This window comes from Pristiophorus japonicus, chromosome X (genome assembly GCF_044704955.1).
Source record: "Pristiophorus japonicus isolate sPriJap1 chromosome X, sPriJap1.hap1, whole genome shotgun sequence".
Classification (NCBI taxonomy): Eukaryota; Metazoa; Chordata; class Chondrichthyes; family Pristiophoridae; genus Pristiophorus; species Pristiophorus japonicus.
Genome location: NC_092010.1, coordinates 35,428,084 through 35,455,221, shown reverse-complemented (window position 1 = coordinate 35,455,221; position 27,138 = coordinate 35,428,084). Strand labels below are relative to the sequence as shown.

The window sequence follows — 27,138 nt, the reverse complement described above, 5'->3', positions numbered from 1 at the left end:
AATAATGGCATAGAGGCAGCTTGCAACTGCTAATTTTAGTGAAGGCAACTGTATATGTAAATAATGAGCCAACAGCAGCTTCATAATGCAGAGTTCTAGATATTGAAGCTTGTGCTGGGTCCTGTCCACCTTTATACCGACTGTCTAAAATTTTGATAATGTAAGCTGGTCACCTAAAGTCTTTTTAAAATATAAACAGTCTACTATGATGTGGGGGTCTTAATTTTTAATATTATTGAAGGTTTGAATGAATTTTAATCGATTCCCCCCCCCCCCCCCCTGCCCCATGCCTTGACACTGGCAGGAAAGAGCTCCTTGGCTCTTATCTTTTTTATCAGCAGTATTGTCTTGACTTGGAACAAACTGTACTTGCTTTCATAATGGAAGCTAAAACACTGAAGCCATCTGTGTCTATGCAAAAACAGGCAAATATCTGCAACACTATTTAAAAAACAAGTTGGACCAGGGCCAGCCTACAGGAGACGAGAAGATGACCTCACAGGGCACATAAGTTTAGAATCATTCATCGTCTCTCTCTGGATTCCCCCAGTCTCAGTCCTTGAAATGAAGGCTGCTGAAACTTCAGACAGGAGCACCAGAACTGGTAGCCCAACATTGGAGGAGTTAAAAGGAACCTTTTCACATGCAAATCTGACAATCAGTTAAAAAAACCTGCATAAGACACTTCCTGATTGTGTTAGAATGGGTTCACAGATCCCTCGGACCACTCACATTCTCATCATCAGTAATCCTTTTCCTCCCCTTCTCTGCCCTTCCCTGACCCTGGCCCCACTATTGCCATCCCAGCCGCGATCAGCTTCAGCCAGCACAGACACAGGATCAAACTTTCTGCTTTAGCCCCAGCTACTGCCTGCCTTTACCAGCAGAGCCTTCGGGCAGCCACAACATTAATAATTTGAATCATGAATACTGGTATTGTAGGTGCTGAAATGCAAGGTTTTTTTTATTGTGAAAATCCAAGAAGCTGCAAATTACAAAAACAAAAATCTGAATTTGATACAAACTTCCAGGCCAATTTTCCTGTCCCTCTTCCCCCTGCACATGGACACCAGGTAGGTGCAGCACACCCAAAGTGCACTCTGCCTGCAGTGACCTGAAGCCGCCTGTATTTCTGGGTTCAGGTCATTTACAAAGGTCAGGCCTGTCCCCTGGCAGGGCCCATCACCGGGGAAGCCCGCAGAGGTGAGATTGCCTGCTGGCATTCAGGCCTTCTAGCTGCTCTCCAGAAACAGCAATCAGTGAGAGGCCTCCAGTGCTGATCCATGTTCCTGGACTGACTTACTTGGGGTCTTCTGCTTTTTCCTGCCTGATCGTCGCCAATCCTCCAATTCGAAAGGAATGGGCACAGGCCGAACATCCACTTCTGCCAAGTGCCCCTTCTGGTGTTGGATGAGGTAAAATAGGCAGAAGGTCTCCCCTTCCCCTCCCAGTCTCATTATTGTGACAGCCCTCAACCTGTGCCTATTGAAAGAATAGGCATTTTGCCTCGCACCACCCCCCCCATTAAAGGAGGCAGAGACCCAGCATCACAGGTCTTTGTCCTTTTTTCCTCTGCTTTCCCAGGGAATAAGTGTTACCCAGGTGCAAAGCACGGGAAATTCAGCCCCGATTCTTCCCTTCGGTCTAACTTTACAGTTTGGCAACAATCCATCTCTATATTTTACTCTTGTTTTTACCTTTTTCTGTTTTATATTTTTCTTCCTATTACTGTCACACCCGTCATCACCGATTCTCTCTCTAATCTCCCTTTTTCTGGTTTGATGCTCGAGGTTTAGTTATGCCCAATTTGCTTAGAAAGGCACCAGCAGATTTTGAAAATACTGTTTGAAAGATGTCATGTTATCAGACCTGCAAGTAACGATTTCAATGGATACAGATGTACCAGATTCTGTACAATCCCTACAGACTGAACCATTCCAGTCATATCCTCAGTTTGCAGCTCAATGTGAACTTTTATTTAGCTGGGCCAGAGACTGAACAACCATCTTAGACCATAGCAATCTAATAGGGTCAGAAGCACAGTTTTCTGTACAGATGATCATGGGGTGTGACTTTTAAATGTTCACATTCTGCCCTATGTGTTTCAATAAATAAAATGGTCTTCAAAGGAACAGTGTTGTTTTGCAAAACAAAAACTCCACAGTACTGTTGCAGGGGTTATCCAAGTTCATAGGCTTCCTCATAATAGCAATGTTTCTGAATCTCAGTAAAAACTGGTCTAAACTGACTGTGCCAGCCTTTGTTCCCAGTTTATAAGTTGTTCTATTCAATGTTAAATGTGTTTGATGACTGCTCAATTGACTGTGATGGATGTTGGTACTGTTCCTGTGAAAGCTTAAAATGGAATTATTGTCAAAGGGACATCACTGACACTGTAACGTTATTAGAAAAGCTGTGCTTTTAAATGTTGATTTCTGCTGCAATGTGTGGCTTAGAGGGTGATTCTTGAATGACAGAAAAATCACCGATAGTCCAGGCCAGGTCCTGCAATTGCATTTTTCCTTTAAATATTGAGAGACACAGAAGTTCTCAGATGACCAAAATAAGCAGCATAGTTTGTGGTGATGAAGGCATTGCTTCATTGGTCAGTAGACACCTCAGGTCGCTGGAGAAATACCACCAACGATGTCTTCGCAAGATCCTACAAATCCCCTGGGAGGACAGATGCACCAACATTAGCGTCCTCGACCAGGCCAACATCCCCAGCATTGAAGCACTGATCACACTCGATCAGCTCTGCTGGGCAGGCCACATTGTTCGCATGCCTGGCACGAGACTCCCAAACCAAGCGCTCTACTCGGAACTCCTTTACGGCAAGTGAGCCAAAGGTAGGCAGAGAAAAAGTTACAAGGACACCCTCAAAGCCTCCCTGATAAAGTGCAACATCCCCACCGACACCTGGGAGTCCCTGGCCAAAGACTGCCCTAAATGGAGGAAGTGCATCCGGGAGGGCGCCGAGTATCTAGAGTCTCGTCGCCGAGAGCATGCACAAATCAAGCGCAGGCAGCGGAAAGAGCGTGCGGCAAACCTGTCCCACCCACTCTTTCCCTCACTCTTTCCTATCTGTCCCACTTGTGACGGGGACTGTGGTTCTTGTATTGGACTGTTCAGCCAGTCTTCCTCGATTGCGAGAGACTGCCTATGATGATGATGATGATGATTCATTGGTCAGGTAATGCCATCCAAATGGACAACACTAGCTTGCCAAAACATATTGCTATGGCAAAGTGCTTACCTGATCACGCCACGAGATAATGGTCCAAGATAATACACGTGAAACTTTGAGTTCTTCAGGTGGCATCTGTGGACAATCCATATCTCACAGCTGTACAGAAGAGTGGTAAGAACCATGGCTTGGTATGTCTTGATTTCCATCGCCAGTTTCAGGACACGTTGCAAACACTCTGTCCTTCCGCCTCCACATGCAACACATGCCTTTATCATACAGTTCATGCACTCCATGTTACAGTACCAGATGCAGCAATGCTGCCAAGGCAGGTGAACTACTAACCTGTTTTCAACTGTTGGCCTTCAACTTGATGCCAAGGTTCCTGTGATGATCACCAGGAACAGGGTGAAACAACAAATCCATTTTGTCAAGGGGCAGAAGATTAGCAGCTAATAGAATTTGTCCACGAATTGGAAGTCACATGCGAACTAAACCAGCAGAACGTGGCCATTAGCAGACAGAAGTCTGTGAATGATCTCTTCAGAGTTTTGCTCTTTCCCTCAGATTCAGTTTGAACAAATTGCTACTTGTTCTGAAGCTGATGCAGATGCCAGGATTTTCATTAAGAAGTTGTGGTGCATCCCCCAACATGGCAGTGAAAAATTCATAAAACCTCCGCGTTTCACTCCAGTGGTCACTTGGAATGCTTCTTAATCTCCAACTGAGATTATGATGCCCTTTGGCAATGCTGACAAACTTGGCAGGCCATCTGAACCTTGCCAGGGTATCACATGACGTTCGCCTGTTCACTGTGTCAGACACTTTTGTTAGGTCAACAGAGAGCAAGCCTTTGTTCTACTCTTATAGCATTCTCCTGTACTTGAGCAAATCTGAAGATCATGTCAGTGGTGCTATGGTTAGTGTGGAAACCAAACTGACTCTTAAGACAAAATATCTTCTAAGGTGGTCACAATGATCCTGTTCAAGAGCATGCTGACAAGCATTTTTCAGGTGACCAGAAGAGAGCTAGCCACTCTGGTTAGAATTTGATAAGTCTCTCTCGCACTTATAGATGATGATAAGCAGACCAGCCTTCAGATTTTGTGGCACACATCCGCTGTCCATCTTCTTTTGAATGTCTTCTTTAGCTGTGATAGGGTAACATCAGCAGCACATCTGTCCATTTCTGTGAGGATACCATCACTTCCAGGTGCCTTGCCATTCTATAGAACTTGGCACGGCCTTTCTGATTTCATCAATTGTGAGTGGGGCTCGCAGTCATTCATGAAACAGATGCTGTTGAATTTCATTGATCACTTGCTCTTTGACTTCTGTTAGACAAGTCAAGATATGATTTATTAACCTAGCTTTGCAAGAGTTCATCTTTGTCACTGAAGAATTATCTTCTGTCGTCTCATCTCATCAGACCATTGCAATTTGGACTGGGATTCAAGGCAGTGGCTTCAGAGTCGTGATCCTCCATTCAAACACTATGCCCAAGTCTTATTGCGTGCAATACTCTTTAGGTAATTATCACTCGAAAGAAACATAGAACACAGTGGGTTCAGACACTGCCTTTTGACCTCATACCTGCATTCCAATACCACAGGACAGGTGGTATAAAAATCTCCACTTTTAGTCTGCATATTGTGTGTGTACGGCACGTCAAATCATGTTTAAAAAAAAACAATTTCTGTTTCCGACCTGAATTTAACTACACAGAATCAAAAGCCTGAATCTGAAAAATAATGGCAAAGAATCTAATATTGGAATCAGACATAGAATCACAGAATAAATAGTACAGCACAAAATGAGGCCATTTGGCCCAGCAAGTCTGTACTGGCTCTTTCGAATAGCAATTCAGTTAGTCCCGCTCTTTCCCCATATCCCTGCCACTATTTCTCCTTGAAGTATTTATGCAATTCGCTTTTGAAGGTTATTATTTAATCTGTATCCACCACCACATCTGTTCACTCAGCTGATGCTTTGTATTTTCAGGAACCCGTTTTAAAACTGGGAACAGATAGCGAATCCCCCTTCAATCGCCCCAAGAACATTCAGGGCCCCTCCACAAACCCAACCTGTACAACCTGATCCATTAAAATATTAAACATGTAAAATGAAGGAAGAAATAAACCCATAGAATGTTTACACACGGCATTAATAATAAAACAAAATAGTATCAGAATATATTACATTGAAATGAAACTGCTTCATTTGCACAGGGCACAGGCCCAACAGGGATAGGCATTAATCCACCTCTACAAGATTTTTTAGTGCATCAGTAAATTACTCACTCCATGATTTGGGATTTTTAATATTCACTGATACATGTACATGTTTCGATGATAGTCTTGCCAAAGTCAGGTACATCACAATCTGTTAAAGTCACGTAAATAATGCAGCAGTCAGGTGAAAATTAATTTAAAGTCTGCTCCCGCAGCCGGTTTTCAATTAAACACAATATTGCTCCTGCATCGAGCAAAACAAAACACTTTACCTCCTGGCAGTTTACTCCACCTTGTGCCTCCCAGGCTAGCTAAATTTTTCATTATAATAATGCATCAATTACAATGTACAGTATTGATGGTGGAGGAGAGAGGTTCTGGAAGGTGGGTAGCAGAAGAGAGCTGGCAGGTAAATGAGTGCAGAGAAACATGGAGGCAGTTCAGAGAAGGTTCACTAGGTTGATTCCGGAGATGAGGGGGTTGATTTATGAGGATAGGTTGAGTAGGTTGGGCCTATACACATTGGAGTTCAGAAGAATGAGAGGTGATCTTAGCGAAACATCTAAGATAATGAGGGGGCTCGACAAAGTGGATGCAGGGAGGATATTTCCAATCATAGAGGAAACTAAAACTAAGGGACATAGTCTTAGAATAAGGGGCCGCCCATTTAAAATTGAGATGAGGAGAAATTTCTTCTCTCAGAGGGTTGTAAATCTATGGAATTCTCTGCCCCAGAGCTGTGGAGGCTGGGTCATTGAATATATTTAAGGCGGAGATAGACGGATTTTTGAGCGATAAGGAAGTAAAGGGTTATGGGGAGTGGGCAGGGAAGTGGAGCTGAGTCCATGATCAGATCAGCCATGATCTTATTGAATGGTGGAGCAGGCTCGAGGGGCCAAATGCCCTACTCCTGCTCCTGTTTTTTATGTTCTTAAGTCATTAACATAAATTGTAAATAGTTGAGGACCCAGCACCGATCCCTGCGGCACCTCACTAGTCACTGTTTGCCAACCGGAAAATAACCTATTTATCCTGACTCCCTGTTTTCTGCTAGTTAGCCAATCCTCTATCCATGCTAATATGTTACCCCCAACCCTGTGAGCTTTTATCTTGTGCAGTAACCTTTTATGTGGCACCTTATCGAATACCTTCTGGAAATCCAAATACACCACATCCACTGGTTCCCCCTTATCCACCCTGCTCGTTATATCCTCAAAGAACTCCAGCAAATTTGTCAAACATGATTTCCCTTTCATAAATCCATGCTGACTCTGCTTGATTGAATTATGCTTTTCCAAATGTCCCAATACTGCTTCCTTAATAATGGACTCCAGCATTTTCCCAATGACAGATGTTAGACTAACTGGTCTATATAGATTCCTGCTTTTTGTCTGCCTCCTTTTTTAATGTGTGTGTGGAGACGGAAGACGTGGGTATGGTTCTTAATGAATACTTTCCATCTGTTTTCACAAAAGAGAGGGGCGATGCAGACATTGCAATCAGGGAGCAAGAGTGTGAAATATTAGATGAAACAAACATAGTGAGAGAGGAAGTATTAAGGGGCTATATATTAAGGAAAGTATAAAACAGCTTTGAAAGTGGATAAATCCCCAGGCCCAGATGAAATGTATCCCAGACTATTAAGAGAAGCAAAAAAAAGGAAATAGCAGAGGCTCTGACCATCATTTTCCAATCCTCTCTGGCTACAGGTGTGATGCAGGAGGACTGGAGAACTGTTAATGTTGTACCTTTATTTAAAAAGGGCCAGTCAGCCTAACCTCGGTGGTAGGAAAATTCTTGCAAAAAAATTCTGAGGGACAGGATAAATCTTAATTGGAGAAAGACAGGACAGTTAACATTTGTTAAGGGAAGGCCGTGTCCGACTAACTTGATTGAATTTTTTGAGGAGGTAACAAGGAGGATCAATGAGGGTAGTGCATTTGATGTAGTGTATATGGATTTTAGCAAGGCTTTTGATAAGGTCCCACATGGCAGACTGGTCACGAAAGTAAAAGCCCATGGGATCTAGGGAAAAGTGGCAAGTTGGATCCAAAATTGGCTGAGAGGTAGGAAGCAAAGGGTAATGTTTGCCGGGTATTTTTGTGACTGGAAGAATGTTTCCAGTGGGGTTCCGCAGAGATCAGTGGGTTCCCTGGCTTTTTGTGGTATATATCAATGATTTAGACTTGAATGTAGGGGGTATGATTAAGAAGTTTGCAGATGATACTAAAATCAGCTGTGTGGTTGATAATGAAGAAGAAAGCTGTAGACTGCAGGAAGATATCACTGAACTGGTCAGGTAGGCAGAACAGTGGCAAATGGAATTCAATCCGGAGAAGTGTGAGGTAATGCATTTGGGGAGGGCTAACAAGGCAAGGGAATACACATTAAATGGTCAGACAATGAGAAGTGTAGAGGAACAAAGGGACCTTGGAGTGCAGGTCCACAGATCCCTGAAGGTAGCAGGCCAGGTAGATAAGGTGGTTAAGAAGGCACACGGAATACTTGCCTTTATTAGCCGAGGCATAGAATACAAGAGCAGGTGGGTTATGCTTGAACTGTATCAAACACTAGTTAGGCCACAGCTGGAGTACTGCGTGCAGTTCTGGTCACCACATTACAGGAAGGATGTGATTGCACTGGAGATGGTACAGAGGAGATTTATGAGGATGTTGCCTGGACTGGAGAATTTTAGCTATGAGGAAAGATTGGATAGGCTGGGGTTGTTTTCTTTGGAACAGAGGAGACTGAGGGGAGTCCTTATTGAGGTGTATAAAATTATGACGGGCCTAGATACGAGTGGATAGTAAGGATCTATTTCCCTTAGCAGAGGGGTCAACAACCAGGGGGCATAGATTTAAAATAATTGGTAGGAGGTTTAGAGGGGATTTGAGGGGAAATCGCTTCACCCAGAGGGTTGTGGGAGTCTGGAACACACTGCCTGAAAGGGTGGTAGAGGCAGAAACCCTCACCACATTTAAAAAGTACTTGGATGTGCACTTGAAGTGACGTAACCTACAGGGCTACGGACCAAGAGCTGAAAAGTGGGATTAGGCTGGATAGCTCTTGGTCGACCGGCACGGACACGATAGGCCGAAATGGCCTCCTTCCGTGCTGTAAATTTCTCTGATTCTCGGATTCCCTGACATCTCGCTATAAGATTGGATTATGTAGGATATGTAAATCAAAATTATACCGAATAATTGACCTCCATTTTTTTAAATCTTAAAAAGTGGAGTTTTATTCTCCAAATAACTTTTAATTAAAACATAGAGCTTTTCTCCATTATGATGTTTCTGGCACCAATTCATTAAAACAATTTGGAAAGAGTGTGCTTTCCACTTTACTGTAGCAGCCATTGGCTTCTCCCAGCCAGTGTCACGGAGTGATGATGTTGGTTACTGTTGAGATACAAGAGGAAATGAGAACGCTCAAACAATGAACAGCAGGTGTCAGATTTCTTAAAACTGGGCGAAGCAGTTGGAAAATTTAGGTGAAAGAGCACATGAACTCTTTTGGAAGTACAATAATCATGTTTGCAAGGAGCTCAAAAAGGTGAGGGAGAGTTGGATATACACACAGTGCCAGCGGAGGTTGTGGGCCGCATTTTTATTCCACTCCAGACACCGAGTCCATGAGCAAAGATCACAAAATACACTTGCGAGATGTTTTTAATATGGGTGCATGTTGAAGAAAAGGTTTTGGGCATGTGTGTTAGGGATGAGTCCAAGTGAAAGTGGATGAATTAGAACCAGGATATTAAAAGATCTTGGAAGAAAAACTACCAGGATAAAATCAAAGCTAGTCACAGAAACATAGAAAATAGGTGCAGGAGTAGGCCATTCAGCCCTTCAAGCCTGCACCACCATTCAATAAGATCATGGCTGATCATTCCCTCAGTACCCCTTTCCTGCTTTCTCTCCATACCCCTTGATCCCTTTAGCCATAAGGGCCATATCTAACTCCCTTTTGAATATATCCAATGAACTGGCATCAACAACTTTCTGCGGCAGGGAATTCCACAGGTTAACAACTCTCTGAGTGAAGAACTTTCTCCTCATTTCAGTCCTAAATGGCCTACCCCTTATCCTAAGACTGTGTCCCCTGGTTCTGGACTTCCCCAACATCGGGAACATTCTTCCCGCATCTAACCTGTCCAGTCCCGTTTCTATGAGATCCCCTCTTATCCTTCTAAACTCCAGTGTATAAAGGCCCAGTTGATCCAGTCTCTCCTCATAAGTCAGTCCAGCCATCCCTGGAATCAGTCTGGTGAACCTTCGCTGCACTCCCTCAATAGCAAGTACGTCCTTACTCCGATTAGGAGACCAAAACTGAACACAATATTCCAGGTGAGGTCTCATCAAGGCCCTGTACAACTGCAGTAAGACCTCCCTGCTCCTATACTCAAATCCTCTAGCGATGAAGGCCAACATACCATTTACCTTCTTCACCGTCTGCTGTACCTGCATGCCAACTATCAATGACTGATGAACCATGACACCCAGGTCTCGTTGCACCTCCCCTTTTCCTAATCTGCCGCCATTCAAATAATATTCTGTCTTCGTGTTTTTGCCCCAAAAGTGGAGAACCTCACATTTATCCACATTATACTGTCATAAAAGAGAGGAAGTTCATGTGTGTTAATTATATGCAAGTAGTATATATTTTTTTTTAAAAAGCACACCACTCCAACACGTACATATACATACATTTATCTAATTTTGATATCCAGCCAGCAACAAGGAGAGTGAGATCATCTGCTTCGAATGGAGGAGTAATGTTTGACGAAAGCATTTCATGGCTCTGATCAGATGAGTGGAAACATCCTAAAAACTGGCAAGATGGTAGAGATAAAAATAAAGTGAGCTGGTCTGGGAGAAGAGATATTGCCATGGGGGCAGGACACAGGTTCATCCCCCATTTCATTGGGTTCCTGATCTTCACCGCATTACCTGGAAGGCTCCTCATAGAGTAGCTGGGGTTATCCCCAAGCTGCTCTTGGGCACTTTCTAGCAGCTGGTTCACAGCAGCATAAGTAGATGTTTGGGAAGAACAGAAAAATAAATTACTGATGAGAAAGCCATAAATACTTGTTTATATCAGTGCAGATGAAATATAGGGGCCTGTTACAGTGAGGAGTGTATGATATCAAAGATAAGGGGATGGAATTCCTCTTGTTGAAAATGGGAGAAAGCCTGTTTTCCTTTATAAGTAACAAAGTTGCATTCTCAGAACTCACACATTCCTGCAATTTTGTTCAGTATCTGACCTGGCAGTGCTAACACTGAGTGCCACAATGAAAAGTGGCTTATTCCCCAGCAATTGCATGCCTGAGCTTGATAAGCATTATGTTCACAAAAAAAGTATTTTCCTCAGTTACATCTTTCACCTGAAATGTTTTTAAAAGTAACACATCTTAAAAGAATCCATGTTTTTTTGTTAAAAACTGCAGTGCACTATGAGGAGACCTGCTGTTTCAAGTCAGGTAAAAGCTGCAATTTGAAGTCCATTAACATCAGCCACTGGTGAGTGCTTGTATTGAGATAATATGAATCAGCATCTATTCAATCACAGACACTGAAAAAAGAAGCTGGGATTTGCTCCCTAACAATACTGCATCCAATTTACCGGCAGATTCTCCCTAACCAAATATTAAGTGTCCCAGAATCCTGCTGAATTGTTCCCTCGTAGCCTGCCCATCTGTATGTCATTTAAAGAGCAACTGATTTTACAGCATACTTTATATGGAGTGCATTTAACTCAGTAAGTGCCAAGTTCCTTCAGGATTTCATTTTGTTGAACACTTCCTTCAAGTGCTGTGCTATGGTGTGGTGCAATGCAGGTTCATACCTCGGGTCCTTCGTTCGGTGAGTTACCGAATCACTGCAGCCCGAGGAATGGACTGAACAAAGCAAAATGCCTATTGGACACAGATCATTTTCTCAGACAGGAATGGTGTGTGGTGCAGGGAGAATCAAGAGAGGAGATTGCGGGGGGGGGTTTGAAGATGCTTCAAAAAAATAAATTAAAAAAATTAACATGGAGTCCAAATAAGATAAACTCCTGTTTAGCTCCAATTATAAGTTACTTGATACCCACCTCCCCTCCCCCCCTTGACATACATCCTCTGCCAGCAGAAAGGGCAGACAAGTAATGCTGCTCCTCAGCCTCTGGGGAATGCATCTTGGGGCCAGGCAGTGGAGGGGGGGGGTATAATTAGTCTATTACTATTCCCTCTTTCCTTGCAACAAAGTGCCTTTACTTAGTACCTTCCCCATGGAAATCATGGGCAAGAACACAAATCCCATCTTTTTATGATGCTGTGAATTAGAGTATCAGTGCACCAACACCATCCATTGTAACTGAATCCCATAAAATCAAAAGTGTTCCATCAGATGCAGACTCTGTGCCCATGCGTTTTAACATTTTCAATAGTATAGTGTATCTGATATCTGGAATGAGGAGCGGACAGGCATTGTATCCCTCTACTGTCTTCGTCCCCACTCCCCCCCAAAATACCACCACTTCCCGCTCATAGATTAACTACCTCGACGTCTGTACTGGTGACTAATGCAGATAGTTCCACTTTAATGGAACGGTGGTTGCAATCTCTGGGATCGAGGTTACCATACGCCACTGAACTGCAAGCTTGTAACAACATTAAAAATGCATTTTTGCTTCAGCCACCTCTGCACTGGGGAGTAAGGAAGGATACATTCTACACCCAGTGCCCCATGCACAGCAACCCTCTAATAAGGAATTTATAACAGATCTAATGAGGAAGAACATCCAAAAAGAACAAACCATCCTAAAATCTGCTACAATTAAAAATAATAACGTTTTATCAACAAAGGCATGCAATGTAAAAAGTATCAGAATGCAGTATGACCTCACTCTATTGGAACTTTTACCCCATCACTACCAACCCTTATACGGAGAAATACGACAAATCATCCTTCAGATAAATAGGTTTTATATATTTTTTTTAAGTATTCAAATCACAGCCACGCACACATCTTATTGTCATGTGAACTTTTAACATTTTCTGCACTGCTGCTGATGTATTTGGAGGAATGACATGAGCGCACATCTGGAATGAAGGATTGCACCGGCGCTAGGACCACGCGCATCCCTCTTCCCCCAATAATGTCTCTGACTGGGATTGCGGTTCCGCACAGATACAGAAACTTTGTAACTAAAAAAGAAAACTCCTGCACTTTCTGCACGGCGAGGCTTGCGGCTGCCCGTCCCTTACCCAGGCTGGAAGGCTGTTGTTGGTCCTCCTTTTGGTGACGACCTCTTCGTTCTCCAGGAGGTAGAAGGCGTCCCTCAGCTTGTTCCACTTGCTGTCCCTCCGCATTTTCCAGCCCATCCACAGTATCAGCCCGAAAACCAGAAAGCTGACACTCAGCCCGAAGTAACCGGTCAGATAGATCGGCATGAGCCACAGCAGCGTCTTGCCGAACCTGGTGAGCAGAGCCATCATGTCGGTGACGGCCAGGCTCGGCGCCCCGGCTTCCCGAGGGGTCCCGCCAACTGAGGCCGGCGCCCCCTCCTCGCGAGCGCTGGCCGTTCGATCCATGGGGTTGGAGGCTTTTTTTTCTCACACACAAAAAAAAGGATTTTGAAACCAAATAAAACACAACACACTCACACACAAACTGAAGGGGAAAAAAAGAAATGTTCGGGATTCAGTCAAAGGCACGGCAAGTCATCCCAGCGCGAGCAGCTGACTCCCTGACTCTGCAGCGTGCTCCGGAGAATAACAAATCGTTCGCTAAATGTCGGAGGACTGCGGCCAGAACGTTGCCCCGCCGCCTGTCAGCAGCAAGAAGTGAAAGCGAGCTCTCCTCGCTCTCTCTTATAGCCCTTTGCTAGAGGGCGTTGCTGGCGTCTGGATCCTGAAGAAATCCTTTGCTCGCACACGGCTCTCCTTTTTTTCGGGAATTAGGAAGTGGCTGCAAATCTCAAGTTATAACCACACTTTTCCCCTCAACTCACCCTCCCCCCCCCCCCCCTCCCCCAAATGGAGGAAAATATATTTAATTCATCCTGTAGCCACATAGAACGGGCAGTTTGTTATTATCAGGTGATTTATCTGTTGTGGGGTATTTTTTTGTGTCGATCGAAAAGTTTGGTCCCAACGTACAGAGCAGACCCAGGCACGAAGAGTGAGCCAGGCCGACCCTCCACATTCATCCAACTTCCGTCACATCCGTTCGCTCTTTCTCGCAGTTTTTAAAAAATATAATAAAAGTACCATCTGGTTCCTAAATATGTTTGTGTTGTTTTGAGAAGTAACCAGTAGTTTGTCAGCCGCAGGCTGCAGCACGCTGACACCGAGTACACAACCTATGTTGAAGATCACATTACTTATTTAGAAAGGCCGCCTTTCCAGTCACCGCCTCAAGTAACTCCTCTGTTTGCCACATTCAGTTAGCAGGAGGATTTACTTATTATGGATTAACTGTAAAATATTACTGAGGATTTTCAGGTTTTTACACACTTGTTGTCAACATCCAATAAATGGAGTGACACAGCCAGCAAAGGTGGCAGATAACAAACTCGTCTCCACATACTGGGCGGGGAGGCATGATTCCTCTGTGCAGCGAAATGGTAAACGAGTTTATAAATAGGTTCCGGTTTTGTTACAAATAGATAAAGTCTCCCCCACCCACGTGGAGTTGCGTTTATTACTGAGTGACATCCATCAAAACGAGTTACATTGTAAAATCAAAGTGAGTGTCACTGCCAGTGATTGACACGTGGCCCATTTGATCTCACTCTTCCAAAACACCAACCCTGCCACCTTCCTGTTCCAGCATCTGAAATGCAGGAGGTTTTGCTGAGGATCCCAATAGACCCCCAGTGTGCCAAGTAGTTCTGCATCCCTGCCTAGAAGCAGTTTTATTGCTGATTAAAACTGCTGATAAAAAAAACACTACCATTCTGACACAAAGGCACTCCATGTGTTCATGCACAAACATACTCTGAACCTGGAGCGTTTCAAAAAGTAGCAGTGACGGCTCTAGCAGTGAAATAGGAAACTGGGATGTCTGTTGTCAGGAGGTTGTTTCTAATTGGTTCTACTTTAGTACAGGTCACTGGCTGTCTGTAGTTTGCAAGGATGGACAAATTTGAAACTCCAGGCAACCTGAATTGTTTTTTTGGGGGTTGTGTTATTTAGATCCAACTATCCTTTTAAAATGTCTTTCTACACATGCACACAATTCTTCCCATTTTGTCATCATAATGAGAGGAAACTGCCAGCTTTCTGTTGGTGGCGTAACAGCAGCAGTAGCATTGTTTTCATATTACTGTAATGATGGGTCTGCATCTGGTCTTCAAGTGGCAATTACCTGGATGATATAGTCATCCCAAAATACAGGTGAGAATACAATATTTTCTCCTGCTATAGGAGGAAGATTTAACGCTGTTATTAATGCTCAAATTAACCATCACAGTAAAAGTTCTGGTCTAATCCTTTAGTACAGTTTTGGCATGGCTGTTCCACACATGATCTTCTTGCCATGTTACATATTATTTGAAAGATGGCTCTTGAACAATTTGGTGATTCATTTGACATTGCCATTAAAATTTCCTAAGCCCATGAGGGTCTGGCATCATATAATGGTAACTTATCATTTGGTCTTCTACCAAAGTTATAGTCATGGCTCACAGGTTCCTTCTCAAATCACTCTGTGCTGTGGTTAATGGCTGAGTGTCTGCCTCCGTTTCTGTCAATTCAGGGGTTCCCCAGGGCTTTGTTCTCTTTTCCACTCTGTTTCTTCTCTGTATTCAGTCATCATCCAACCTTATCCATTCATTTGCTGATGATTGCATGTCCATCAAGTTCCTTCGGATCATACAGCCTTGGTGATCATAACCTTAATTTCTCTCACATTGCAGTGTTTGAATTATGACACCATTATCTCAATGCCTTTCAATGGGATCGAGCTCCAACAGATTGCACCATGGAGTGAAGGATTAAATCTGCATCCTGTCCGTCCACAGCATTGTTACTTTGGAACTCCGATGCAGTTCAATGCTCTGCTGCATGTTTAGAGAATCGGATCACACTAGGTCATCTACCTGAGCCACAGCAATCACAGCTTTAACCTGGGCTTTCCACATCTGGTCAAGGATCCGGTAACTCCTGGTAATGTATCTGGTTCAAATGCAACATTATCTAAAAACAAACCTGTCTGATCAGATTAAATTAAAGGAGCATTTGCAAAATGCCTTAAGGTGAAATTCAAATAAGAACATAAGAATTAGGAACAGGAATAGGCCATCTAGCCCCTCGAGCCTGCTCCGGCATTCAACAAGATCATGGCTGATCTGGCCGTGGACTCAGCTCCACTTACCCGCCTGCTCCCCATAACCCTTAATTCCCTTATTGGTTAAAAATCTATCTATCTGTGATTTGAATACATTCAATGAGCTAGCCTCAACTGCTTCCTTGGGCAGAGAATCCCACAGATTCACAACCCTCTGGGAGAAGTATTTCCTTCTCAACTCGGTTTTAAATTGGCTCCCCCGTATTTAGAAATATAGAAACATAGAAAATAGGTGCAGGAGCAGGCCATTCAGCCCTTCTAGCCTGCACCGCCATTCAATGAGTTCATGGCTGAACATGAAACTTCAGTACCCCCTTCCTGCTTTCTCGCCATAACCCTTGATCCCCCGAGTAGTAAGGACTTCATCTAACTCCCTTTTGAATATATTTAGTGAATTGGCCTCAACTACTTTCTGTGGTAGAGAATTCTACAGGTTCACCACTCTCTGGGTGAAGAAGTTTCTCCTCATCTCGGTCCTAAATGGCTTACCCCTTATCCTCAGACTGTGACCCCTGGTTCTGGACTTCCCCAACATTGGGAACATTCTTCCTGCATCTAGCCTGTCTAAACCCGTCAGAATTTTAAACGTTTCCATGAGGTCCCCTCTCATTCTTCTGAACTCCAGTGAATACAAGCCCAGTTGATCCAGTCTTTCTTGATAGGTCAGTTCCGCCATCCCGGGAATCAGTCTGGTGAATCTTCGCTGCACTCCCTCAATAGCAAGAATGTCCTTCCTCAAGTTAGGAGACCAAAACTGTACACAATACTCCAGGTGTGGCCTCACCAAGGCCCTGTACAACTGTAGCAATACCTCCCTGCTCCTGTATTCAAATCCCCTCGCTATGAAGGCCAACATGCCATTTGCTTTCTTAACCGCCTGCTGTACCTGCATGCTAACCTTCAATGACTGATGTACCATGACACCCAGGTCTCGTTGCACCTTCCCTTTTCCTAATCTGTCACCATTCAGATAATAGTCTGTCTCTCTGTTTTTACCACCAAAGTGGATAACCTCACATTTATCCACATTATACTTCATCTGCCATGCATTTGCCCACTCACCTAACCTATCCAAGTCACTCTGCAGCCTAATAGCATCCTCCTCGCAGCTCACACTGCCACCCAACTTAGTGTCATCCGCAAATTTGGAGATACTGCATTTAATCCCCTCGTCTAAATCATTAATGTACAATGTAAACAGCTGGGGCCTCAGCACAGAACCTTGCAGCACTCCACTAGTCACTGCCTGCCATTCTGAAAAGTACCCGTTTACTCCTACTCTTTGCTTCCTGTCTGACAACCAGTTCTCAATCCACGTCAGCACACTACCCCCAATCCCATGTGCTTTAACTTTGCACATTAATCTCTTGTGTGGGACCTTGTCGAAAGCCTTCTGAAAGTCCAAATATACCACATCAACTGGTTCTCCTTTGTCCACTTTACTGGAAACATCCTCAAAAAATTCCAGAAGATTTGTCAAGCATGATTTCCCTTTCACAAATCCATGCTGACTTGGACCTATCATGTCACCATTTTCCAGATGCACTGCTATGACATCCTTAATAATTGATTCCATCATTTTACCCACTACTGAGGTCAGGCTGACCGGTCTATAATTCCCTGTTTTCTCTCTCCCTCCTTTTTTAAAAAGTGGGGTTACATTGGCTACCCTCCACTCGATAGGAACTGATCCAGAGTCAATGGAATGTTGGAAAATGACTGTCGATGCATCCGCTATTTCCAAGGCCACCTCCTTAAGTACTCTGGGATGCAGTCCATCAGGCCCTGGGGATTTATCGGCCTTCAATCCCATCAATTTCCCCAACACAATTTCCCGACTAATAAAGATTTCCCTCAGTTCCCCCTCCTTACTAGACCCTCTGACCCCTTTTATATCCGGAAGGTTGTTTGTATCCTCCTTAGTGAATACCGAACCAAAGTACTTGTTCAATTGGTCTGCCATTTCTTTGTTCCCCGTTATGACTTCCCCTGATTCTGACTGCAGGGGACCTACGTTTGTCTTTACTAACCTTTTTCTCTTTACATACCTATAGAAACTTTTGCAATCCGCCTTAATGTTCCCTGCAAGCTTCTTCTCGTACTCCATTTTCCCTGCCCTAATCAAACCCTTTGTCCTCCTCTGCTGAGTTCTAAATTTCTCCCAGTCCCCAGGTTCGCTGCTATTTCTGGCCAATTTGTATGCCATTTCCTTGGCTTTAATACTATCCCTGATTTCCCGAGATAGCCACGGTTGAGCCACCTTCCCTTTTTTATTTTTACGCCAGACAGGAATGTACAATTGTTGTAATTCATCCATGCGGTCTCTAAATATCTGCCATTGCCCATCCACAGTCAACCCCCTAAGTATCATTCGCCAATCTATCCTAGCCAATTCACGCCTCATACCTTCAAAGTTACCCTTCTTTAAGTTCTGGACCATGGTCTCTGAATTTACTGCTTCATTCTCCATCCTAATGCAGAATTCCACCATATTATGGTCACTCTTCCCCAAGGGGCCTCGCACAATGAGATTGCTAATTAATCCTCTCTCATTACACAACACCCAGTCTAAGATGGCCTCCCCCCTAGTTGGTTCCTCAACATATTGGTCTAGAAAACCATCCCTTATGCACTCCAGGAAATCCTCCTCCACCGTATTGCTTCCAGTTTGGCTTGCCCAATCTAGCCAATCTAGCCCAATCTATGTGCATATTAAAGTCACCCATTATAACTGCTACACCTTTATTGCATGCACCCCTAATTTCCTGTTTGATGCCCTCCCCAACATCCCTATTACTGTTTGGAGGTCTGTACACAACTCCTACTAACGTTTTTTGCCCTTTGGTGTTCTGCAGCTCTACCCATATAGATTCCACATCATCCAAGCTAATGTCTTTCCTAACTATTGCATTAATCTCCTCTTTAACCAGCAATGCTACCCCAACTCCTTTTCCTTTTATTCTATCCTTCCTGAATGTTGAATACCCCTGAATGTTGAGTTCCCAGCCCTGATCATCCTGGAGCCACGTCTCCGTAATCCCAATCACATCATATTTGTTAACATCTATTTGCACAATTAATTCATCCACCTTATTGCGGATACTCCTTGCATTAAGACACAAAGCCTTCAGGCTTGTTTTTTTAACACCCTTTGTCCTTTTAGAATTTTGCTGTACAGTGGCCCTTTTTGTTCTTTGCCTTGAGTTTCTCTGCCCTCCACTTTTTCTCATCTCCTTTCTGTCTTTTGCTTTTGCCTTCTTTTTGCTTCCCTCTGTCTCCCTGCATTGGTTCCCATCCCCCTGCCATATTAGTTTAAATCCTCCCCAACAGCACTAGCAAACACTCCCCCTAGGACATTGGTTCCGGTCCTGCCCAGGTGCAGACCGTCCGGTTTGTACTGATCCCACCTCCCCCAGAACCAGTCCCAATGCCCCAGGGATTTGAATCCCTCCCTGCTGCACCACTGCTCAAACCACGTATTCATCTGCGCTATCCTGCCCCTAGTTCTAGTCTCCCCGACCAGTGGAAACAACCTCTCTGCCTCTATCTTGTCTATCCCTTTCATGATTTTAAATGTTTCTATAAGATCACCCCTCATCCTTCTGAACTCCAACGAGTAAAGATCCAGTCTACTCAATCTATCATCATAAGGTAACCCCCTCATCTGCGGGATCAGCCTAGTGAATCGTCTCTGTACCCCCTCCAAAGCTAGTATATCCTTCCTTAAGTAAGGTGACCAAATCCTGGAGCCACGTCTCCGTAATCCCAATCACATCATATTTGTTAACATCTATTTGCACAATTAATTCATCCACCTTATTGCGGATACTCCTTGCATTAAGACACACCAATACCTTATACAGTTGCAGCAAGACCTCCCTGCTTTTGTACTCCATCCCTCTCGCAATGAAGGCCAACATTCCATTCGCCTTCCTGATTACCTGCTGCACCTGCAAACTAACTTTTTGGGATTCATGCACAAGGACCCCCAGGTCCCTCTGCACCGCAGCATGTTGTAATTTCTCTCCATTCAAATAATATTCCCTTTTACTGTTTTTTTCCCCCCCCCAAGGTGGATGACCTCACATTTTCCGACATTGTATTCCATCTGCCAAACCTTAGCCCATTCGCTTAACCTATCTAAATCTCTTTTGCAGCCTCTCTGTGTCTTCTACACAACCCGCTTTCCCACTAATCTTTGTGTCATCTGCAAATTTTGTTACACTACACTCTGTCCCCTCTTCCAGGTCATCTATGTATATTGTAAACAGTTGTGGTCCCAGCACCGATCCCTGTGGCACATCACTAACCACCGATTTCCAACCCGAAAAGGACCCATTTATCCCGACTCTCTGCTTTCAGTTAGCCAGCCAATTCTCGATCCATGCTAATACATTTCCTCTGACTCCGCATACCTTTATCTTCTGCAGTAACCTTTTGTGTGGCACCTTATCGAATGCCTTTTGGAAATCTAAACACACCACATCCATCGGTACACCTCTATCCACCATGCTCGTTATATCCTCAAAGAATTCCAGTAAATTAGTTAAACATGATTTCCCCTTCATGAATCCATGTTGCATCTGCTTGATTGCACTATTCCTATCTAGCTGTCCCACTATTTCTTCCTTAATGATAGCTTCATGCATTTTCCCCACTACAGATGTTAAACTAACCGGCCTATAGTTACCTGCCTTTTGTCTGCCCCCTTTTTAAAATAGAGGTGTTACATTAGCTGCTTTCCAATCCGCTGGTACCTCCCCAGAGTCCAGAGAATTTTGGTAGATTATAACGAATGCATCTATTATAACTTCCGCCATCTCTTTTAATACCCTGGGATGCATTTCATCAGGACCTGGGGACTTGTCTACCTTGAGTCCCATTAGCCTGTCCAGCACTACCCCCCTAGTGATAGTGATTATCTCAAGGTCCTCCCTTCCCACATTCCCGTGACTAGCAATTTTTGGCATGGTTTTTGTGTCTTCCACTGTGAAGACCAAAGCAAAATAATTGTTTAAGGTCTCAGCCATTTCCACATTTCCCATTATTAAATCCCCCTTCTCATCTTCTAATTGTTATCACACAATGTCTATTTTCAAACCCTGCTCTTGCCTGGTATCTGCCATCTTTTAAAGAGGATCTAGTTGCTCCTTCGATACAAAGGAGGTTTTGTAAATGTCCTTTTTACACAGAATGAAACATGGAGAGACAAAAAGAGCAGCTGACACAAATTCCAATACAAACACTTCTGTAGTGTGGGTACTTCACATGAAAACTACGGCTGTTGCCTGTTTTGTTCAGTAAATAGTGAAGTATATATCGGTCAGTACTAACCGATGGTTACGTCCTATTGTTTGAAAGAAAATATTCCCCCAAATCCTTTTTTCTTTTGTATAGAGCCATCCCAGGAATGAATAAGAAAAATACTGGAATGACAGGAGGAGTGGCTCAGGTAACTCATTTACATTAATACAAAAGCAAAATACTGCAGATGCTGGAATCTGAAATAAAAACAGAAAATCTCAGCGGGTCAGGCAGCATCTGTGGAGAGAAACAGAGTTAAGGTTTCGGGTCTGTGACCGCTCCTCAGAACTGGAAAAGTTCGAGATGTAACAGATTGTTAAGGAAGTGCAGGGGCGGTAAAGGGGGGAGGGGAGGAAAGAACAAAAGGGAAGGTCTGTGATCGGGTGGAAGGCAGGAGAGATTAGAGAGACAAAAGGGATGATGGGCAAAAATGAGATAGTAATAGCAGGTTAGGAAACAAAAGATGAGTCTAGATGGGGTGTGAATGGCAGAACCATCACCAGCTGCCATGGGAAAGAGAAAAAAAGAGGGGCGGTTATAAACAAAAAGAAAGGAAAGGAAAAAAATCTGGGCAGCGGTTATGGTCTGAAATTGTTGAACTCGATGTTGAGTCCAGAAGGCTGTAAAGTGCCTAAACGATAGATGAGGTGCTGTTCCTCGAGCTTGCGTTGAGCTTCATTGGAACAGTGTAGGAGACCGAGGATGGGGATATCAGAGTGGGAATGGAGCGGGGAATTAAAGTGACAGGCGACCAGAAGCTCGGGGTCATGCTTACGGACTGAACGGAGGTGTTCTGCAAAGCGGTCACCCAATCTGCATTTGGTCTCCTCTACATTGGGGAGACCATCATCATCATAGGCAGCCCCTCTAAATGTAAGTTCTCAGGTGGGAAAGATAGTCGTTGAGGGAAAGGGTGGGTGGGACAGGTTTGCCGCATGCTCCTTTCGCTGCCTGCGCTTGGTTTCTGCATGCTTTCGGCGACGAGACTCGAGATGTTCAGCGCCCTCCCGGATGCTCTTCCTCCACTTAGGGCGGTCTTTGACCAGGGACTCCCAGGTGTCAGTGGGGATGTTGGACTTTATTAAGAAGGCTTTGAGGGTGTCCTTGAAACGTTTCCTCTGCCCACCTGGGGCTCACTTGCCGTGTAGGAGTTCTGAGTAGAGCGCTTGCTTTGGGAGTCTCATGTTCGGCACACAAATAATGTGGCCTGCCTAACGGAGCTGGTCGAGTGTGGTCAGTGCTTCGATGCTGGGAATGTTGGCCTGATCGAGAACACTGATGTTGGTGCGTCTGTCCTCCCAGGGGATTTGCAAGATCTTGCGGAGACATCGTTGGTGATATTTCTCCAGCGACTTGAGGTGTCTACTGTATATGGTCCACGTCTCTGAGCCATACAGGAGGGCGGGTATCACTACTGCCCTATAGACCATAAGCTTGGTGCCAGATTTGAGGGCCTGATCCTTGAACACTCTCTTCCTCAGATGACCGAAGGCTGCGCTGGCGCACTGGAGGCGATGTTGGACCTCGTCGTCGATGTCTGCCCTTGCTGATAGTAGGCTCCCGAGGTATGGAAAGTGGTCCACGTTGTCCAGGGCCGCGCCGTGGATTTTGATGACCGGAGTGCAGTGCTGTGTCAGGCTGGTGGAGGACCTTTGTCTTACGGATGTTTAGTGTAAGGCCCATGCTTTCGTACGTCTCATTGAGGATGCTGACTATGACTTGGAGTTCAGCCTCTGAATGTGCGCAGACGCAAGCGTCGTCCGCATACTGTACCTCGACGACAGAGGATGGGACGGTCTTGGATCTGGCCTGGATGCGACGAAGGGTTGAACAGGTTCCCACTGATTCTTTAGTTTAGTTCCAGTCCAGCGGGGAGTGTTGAGCGTGAGGTGGAGCATTGCAGCGAGGAAGATCGAGAAGAGGGTTGGAGCGATGATGCAGCCCTGCTTGACCCCGGTCCAGACATGGATTGGGTCTGTGGTGGATCCATTGGTCAGGATCACGGCCTGCATGTCGTTGTGGAGCAGGCGGAGGATGGCGATAAACTTTTTGGGGGCAGCCGAAATGGAGGAGGATGCTTCTTAGTCCCTCGCGGTTAACAGGCATTCCAATGCCTGCCCTCAGCCAGGCCTCAGTTTTCTCAACACCTCACCGAAGGGCGCTGCTCAGCGCCGAGCTTATGGCTCGCATCCCGCTGCAGGCAACTAGGCCCATACAGCAGTGCCTGGTCTCCAGTCATCTTGGGCCCCCTTGCCACTGGAGCAAGACCTTGCTCAGCTAAGCCCGTTTGGTAGCTGGTGTACAACGGCCACCCCACGTAAAAAGAACTTACGCAGGCATCTTCCACCCTTCAATATGAAATTCAGGACCTGGAACGTCAGGACCCTCATGGACAACACCAACATCGACAGACCGGAACACCGCACCGCCATAGTTGCCCAGGAAATTAGATGCTTCGATGTCGACATCGCCGCCCTAAGTGAGACCCGATGGGCAGGGGAAGGCCAGCCCAAGAACAAGGTGGAGGTTACATCTTCCTCTGGAAAGGCAAACCAGAGGAAGAACGCCGCCTCCATGGAGCTGGTTTCGCTATCAAGAACGAGCTGGTCGACCGCCTCAGAGACTCCCCCTGCGGGATTAGCAAACGTCTCATAACTCTCCGACTCACCCTGTCCCGGAACTAGTGCGCCACAGTCATCAGTGCATACGCCCCAACACTCGATGCAACAGATGAGACCAAAGAGGAATTTTAGTCCAGCCTTAAACAATCCCTGTCCCGCGACCCTACAGACGACAAACTGATCCTCCTCGGCGACTTCAATGCCAGAGTCAGTAAGGAAGGACACAGACCTCTGAGGAGGCATGATCGGCAAAGGGAATACCAACTCCAGCGGTACCCTATTCCTGACAAAATGCCTGGAACACTTTGTTCCACCAGAGGGACAAGTACAAGGCATTGTGGCAACACCCTCGCTCCAAGCACTGGCACCTGCTCGACTACATCATCGTTCGTTCGAGAGATTGCAAGGATGTGCGCATCACCGACATCTTGACAGGAGCCAATGACTGCTGGATGGACCACCACCTAATCCGTTCTATCAACATCAACATAGCCCCAAAGCGGTGACGGCAACAGAAGCAATACCGCAGAAAAATTAACGCCAGGGCACTCAAAAACCCAGCTAAGAGAGCCCTATACAGCCAACGCCTCACTGCCAACCTGGCGACCCTTGATGACCCTTGGACACAGAATGTCCACAGCGCTTGGTCTGCCCTCCAGGGCTCCATAACCAGTGCCTGCGAAGAGACACTCGGTCACTCAACCAGGAAACACCAGGACTGGTTTGATGAGAATGACCAGGAGATCCAGGAGCTAATAAACGGCAAGCGCAGGGCATTTCTGAATGTAAAGCAACAACCCACCTCGGGAGCAGCAAAGCAGTTTTACAGACGGCTTAAGGCTGAGGTCCAACAAAAAACCCGCGACCTAAAGAATAGATGGTGGGTGGAGAAAGCACAGGAGATTCAGCAGCTGGCCGACAGCCATGAAGTGCGAGGATTCTTTACCGCAGTCAAGTCCACTGATGGCCCAAGCACACAAGGTCCCACCCCACTGCTGGCCAAGAACGGGGAGACACTCATCAAGGACACCGAGGCAGTCAGGACCCACTGGAAGGAGCACTTCGAAGATCTCCTTAACCGAGACTCTGCCTTTGACTCGAGTGTTCTCGACTCCATCCCGCAGCATGCTACCCGCCACCATCTCTGCATAACACCAGCCCTACACGAGGTAGAAAAGGCCATCCGCCAGCTCAAGAACAACAAGGCATCGGGAGCGGATGGAATCCCCGCTGAGGCACTAAAGTATGGCGGAGAGGCACTACTGGCACGAATGCATGACCTCATCTCTCTCATCTGGAAGATCTCAGAGATGCAGTAATCATGACCATCTTTAAAAAAGGGGACAAGTCCGACTGCGGCAACTACAGAGGAATCTCCCTGTTATCAGCCACTGGGAAGGTCATCGCTAGAATCCTCCTCAACCGCCTTCTCCCTGTGGCTGAGGAGCTCCTCCTGGAGTCACAGTGCGGATTCCGTCCACTACGGGGTACAACGGACATGATCTTTACGGCGCGACAACTGCAAGAGAAATGCAGGGAACTGCACTAGCCCTTGTACATGGCCTTCTTTGACTTCACAAAGGCCTTTGACAGTGTTCCTCGAGCTTGCGTTGAGCTTCATTAGGACAGTGTAGGAGGCCGAGGATGGAGAAGTCAGAGTGGAATGGAGAATAAAAGTGACAGGTGACCGGAAGCTCGGGGTCACGCTTACGGACTGAACGAAGGTATTTGCAAAGTGGTCATCCAATCTGTGTTTGGTCTCCCCAATGTAGAGGAGACCACATCCTTAAGAATCTGTTACAGCTTGAACTTTTCCAGTTCTGACGAAGGGTCACAGACACAAAACGTTAACTCTGTTTCTCTCCACAGTTGCTGCCTGACCTGCTGAGATTTCCAGCATTTTCTGTTTTTAACTCATTTACGTTCTTGAGTTCATTGATATTAATTTTTCCCTTGCACTATGGATGCGAGAGACTGTTGCAAACCTCTCTCTCCCCCACCAGAGATCCAGCACCTAGTTAAGAATCAAATTCCATATTAAAACATTCCATTGGAAGAAAGTCCCTACGATGTGCAGTACAATGTTGACCTTTCTATATGGATTTGTTCCCAGTATGGTAAAAGTTTAAAACACACTATTAAACTGACATTGTTGAAATGTAGAAGTGACTAGTATTTAGACAGATTTGATGATTGATCTATATTGTACCTGTTATCTGTATAGGTCCAATCCCTTTAATGCATCATAGTGATAACATCCTATCCAGAATGCAGTTCAGAAAGACAAAGTGATGATATCCCCTTGTTAATTAAAAATACAATGTTAAATCTGCAATCTTTCCTTTCTTTGCCAACTTTCTGTGTTTACTCGGCAGGAGTACTCACCATTTCTTTTGTCAAGGGCTGCAATCTTTAGCATTGGTTTGCTTAAAGGTGGCTCTCACAGACATGCCATAAAGCAGCGCTACCTGCTTTTTAACAAAAAGGTTCCTTTCTCTCTCTCCATCAACCACAGAAACATGCCAGTATTAATGGATTGTGAACTGAGGCCCACAGACACATATATAGGACGGGTATCACTACTGCTCTGTACCATAAGCTTGGTGCCAGATTTGAGGTCCTGGTCTTCAAACACTCTCTTCCTCAGGTGATCGAAGGCTGCGCTGGCACACTGGAGGCGGTGTTGGACCTCGTCATCGATATCTGCCCTTGCTGATAGTAAACATCCCGAGGTATGGAAAATGGTCCACGTTGTCCAAGGCCGAGCCGTGGATCTTGATGACCAGGGGGCAGTGCTGTGTGGCAGGGTCAGGTTGGTGGATGACCTTTGTCTTACGGATGTTTAGTGTAAGGCCCATGCTTTCGTACACCTCAGTGAAGGTGTTAATTTCGGTGAAGGCTTGGAATTCGGCCTCTGAGTGTGCACAAGCATTGTCCACGTACTGTAGTTCGATGACAGAGGATGGGACGACCTTGGAGCTAGCCTGGAGGCAACATAGGTTGAACAGATTCCCATTGGTTCTATAGTTTAGTTCCACTCCAGCCATATACAGCAGACACCTCAAAGCGCTGGGGAAATAACACCAGCGCTGCCTCCGCAAGATCCTACAAATCCCCTGGGAGGACAGACGCACCAATGTCAGTGTCCTCACCCAGGCTAACATCCCCAGCATCGAAGCACTGACCACGCTCGATCAGCTCCGTTGGGTGGGCCACATCGTCCGCATGCCCGACAGGAGACTCCCAAAGCAAGCGCTCTACTTGGAACTGCTACACAGCAAGCGAGCCCCAGGTGGACAGAGGAAACTTTTCAAGGACACCCTCAAAGCCTCCTTGATAAAGTGTAACATCTCCACTGGCACCTGGGAATCCCTGGTCCAAAACTGCCCAAAGTGGAGGAAGAGCATCCGGGAGGGCACTGAGCACCTCGAGTCTCGTCGCCGAGAACATGCAGG

At 45.4% G+C, this 27,138-nt stretch overlaps 1 protein-coding gene across 1 annotated transcript in view; it reads right to left on the bottom strand.

The window, feature by feature from the left end:
* The window catches only part of esyt1a (extended synaptotagmin-like protein 1a), a 141,847-nt gene extending 128,557 nt beyond the window's left edge, over positions 1 to 13,290 (bottom strand). Inside the window, exon 1 of the mRNA XM_070869601.1 lies at positions 12,674 to 13,290. Coding sequence (XP_070725702.1) covers positions 12,674 to 13,000 — 327 coding nt within the window. The 5' untranslated portion in view covers positions 13,001 to 13,290. The remainder of the gene's footprint in view (positions 1 to 12,673) is intronic.
* Between the last annotated feature and the right edge of the window lie 13,848 nt (positions 13,291 to 27,138).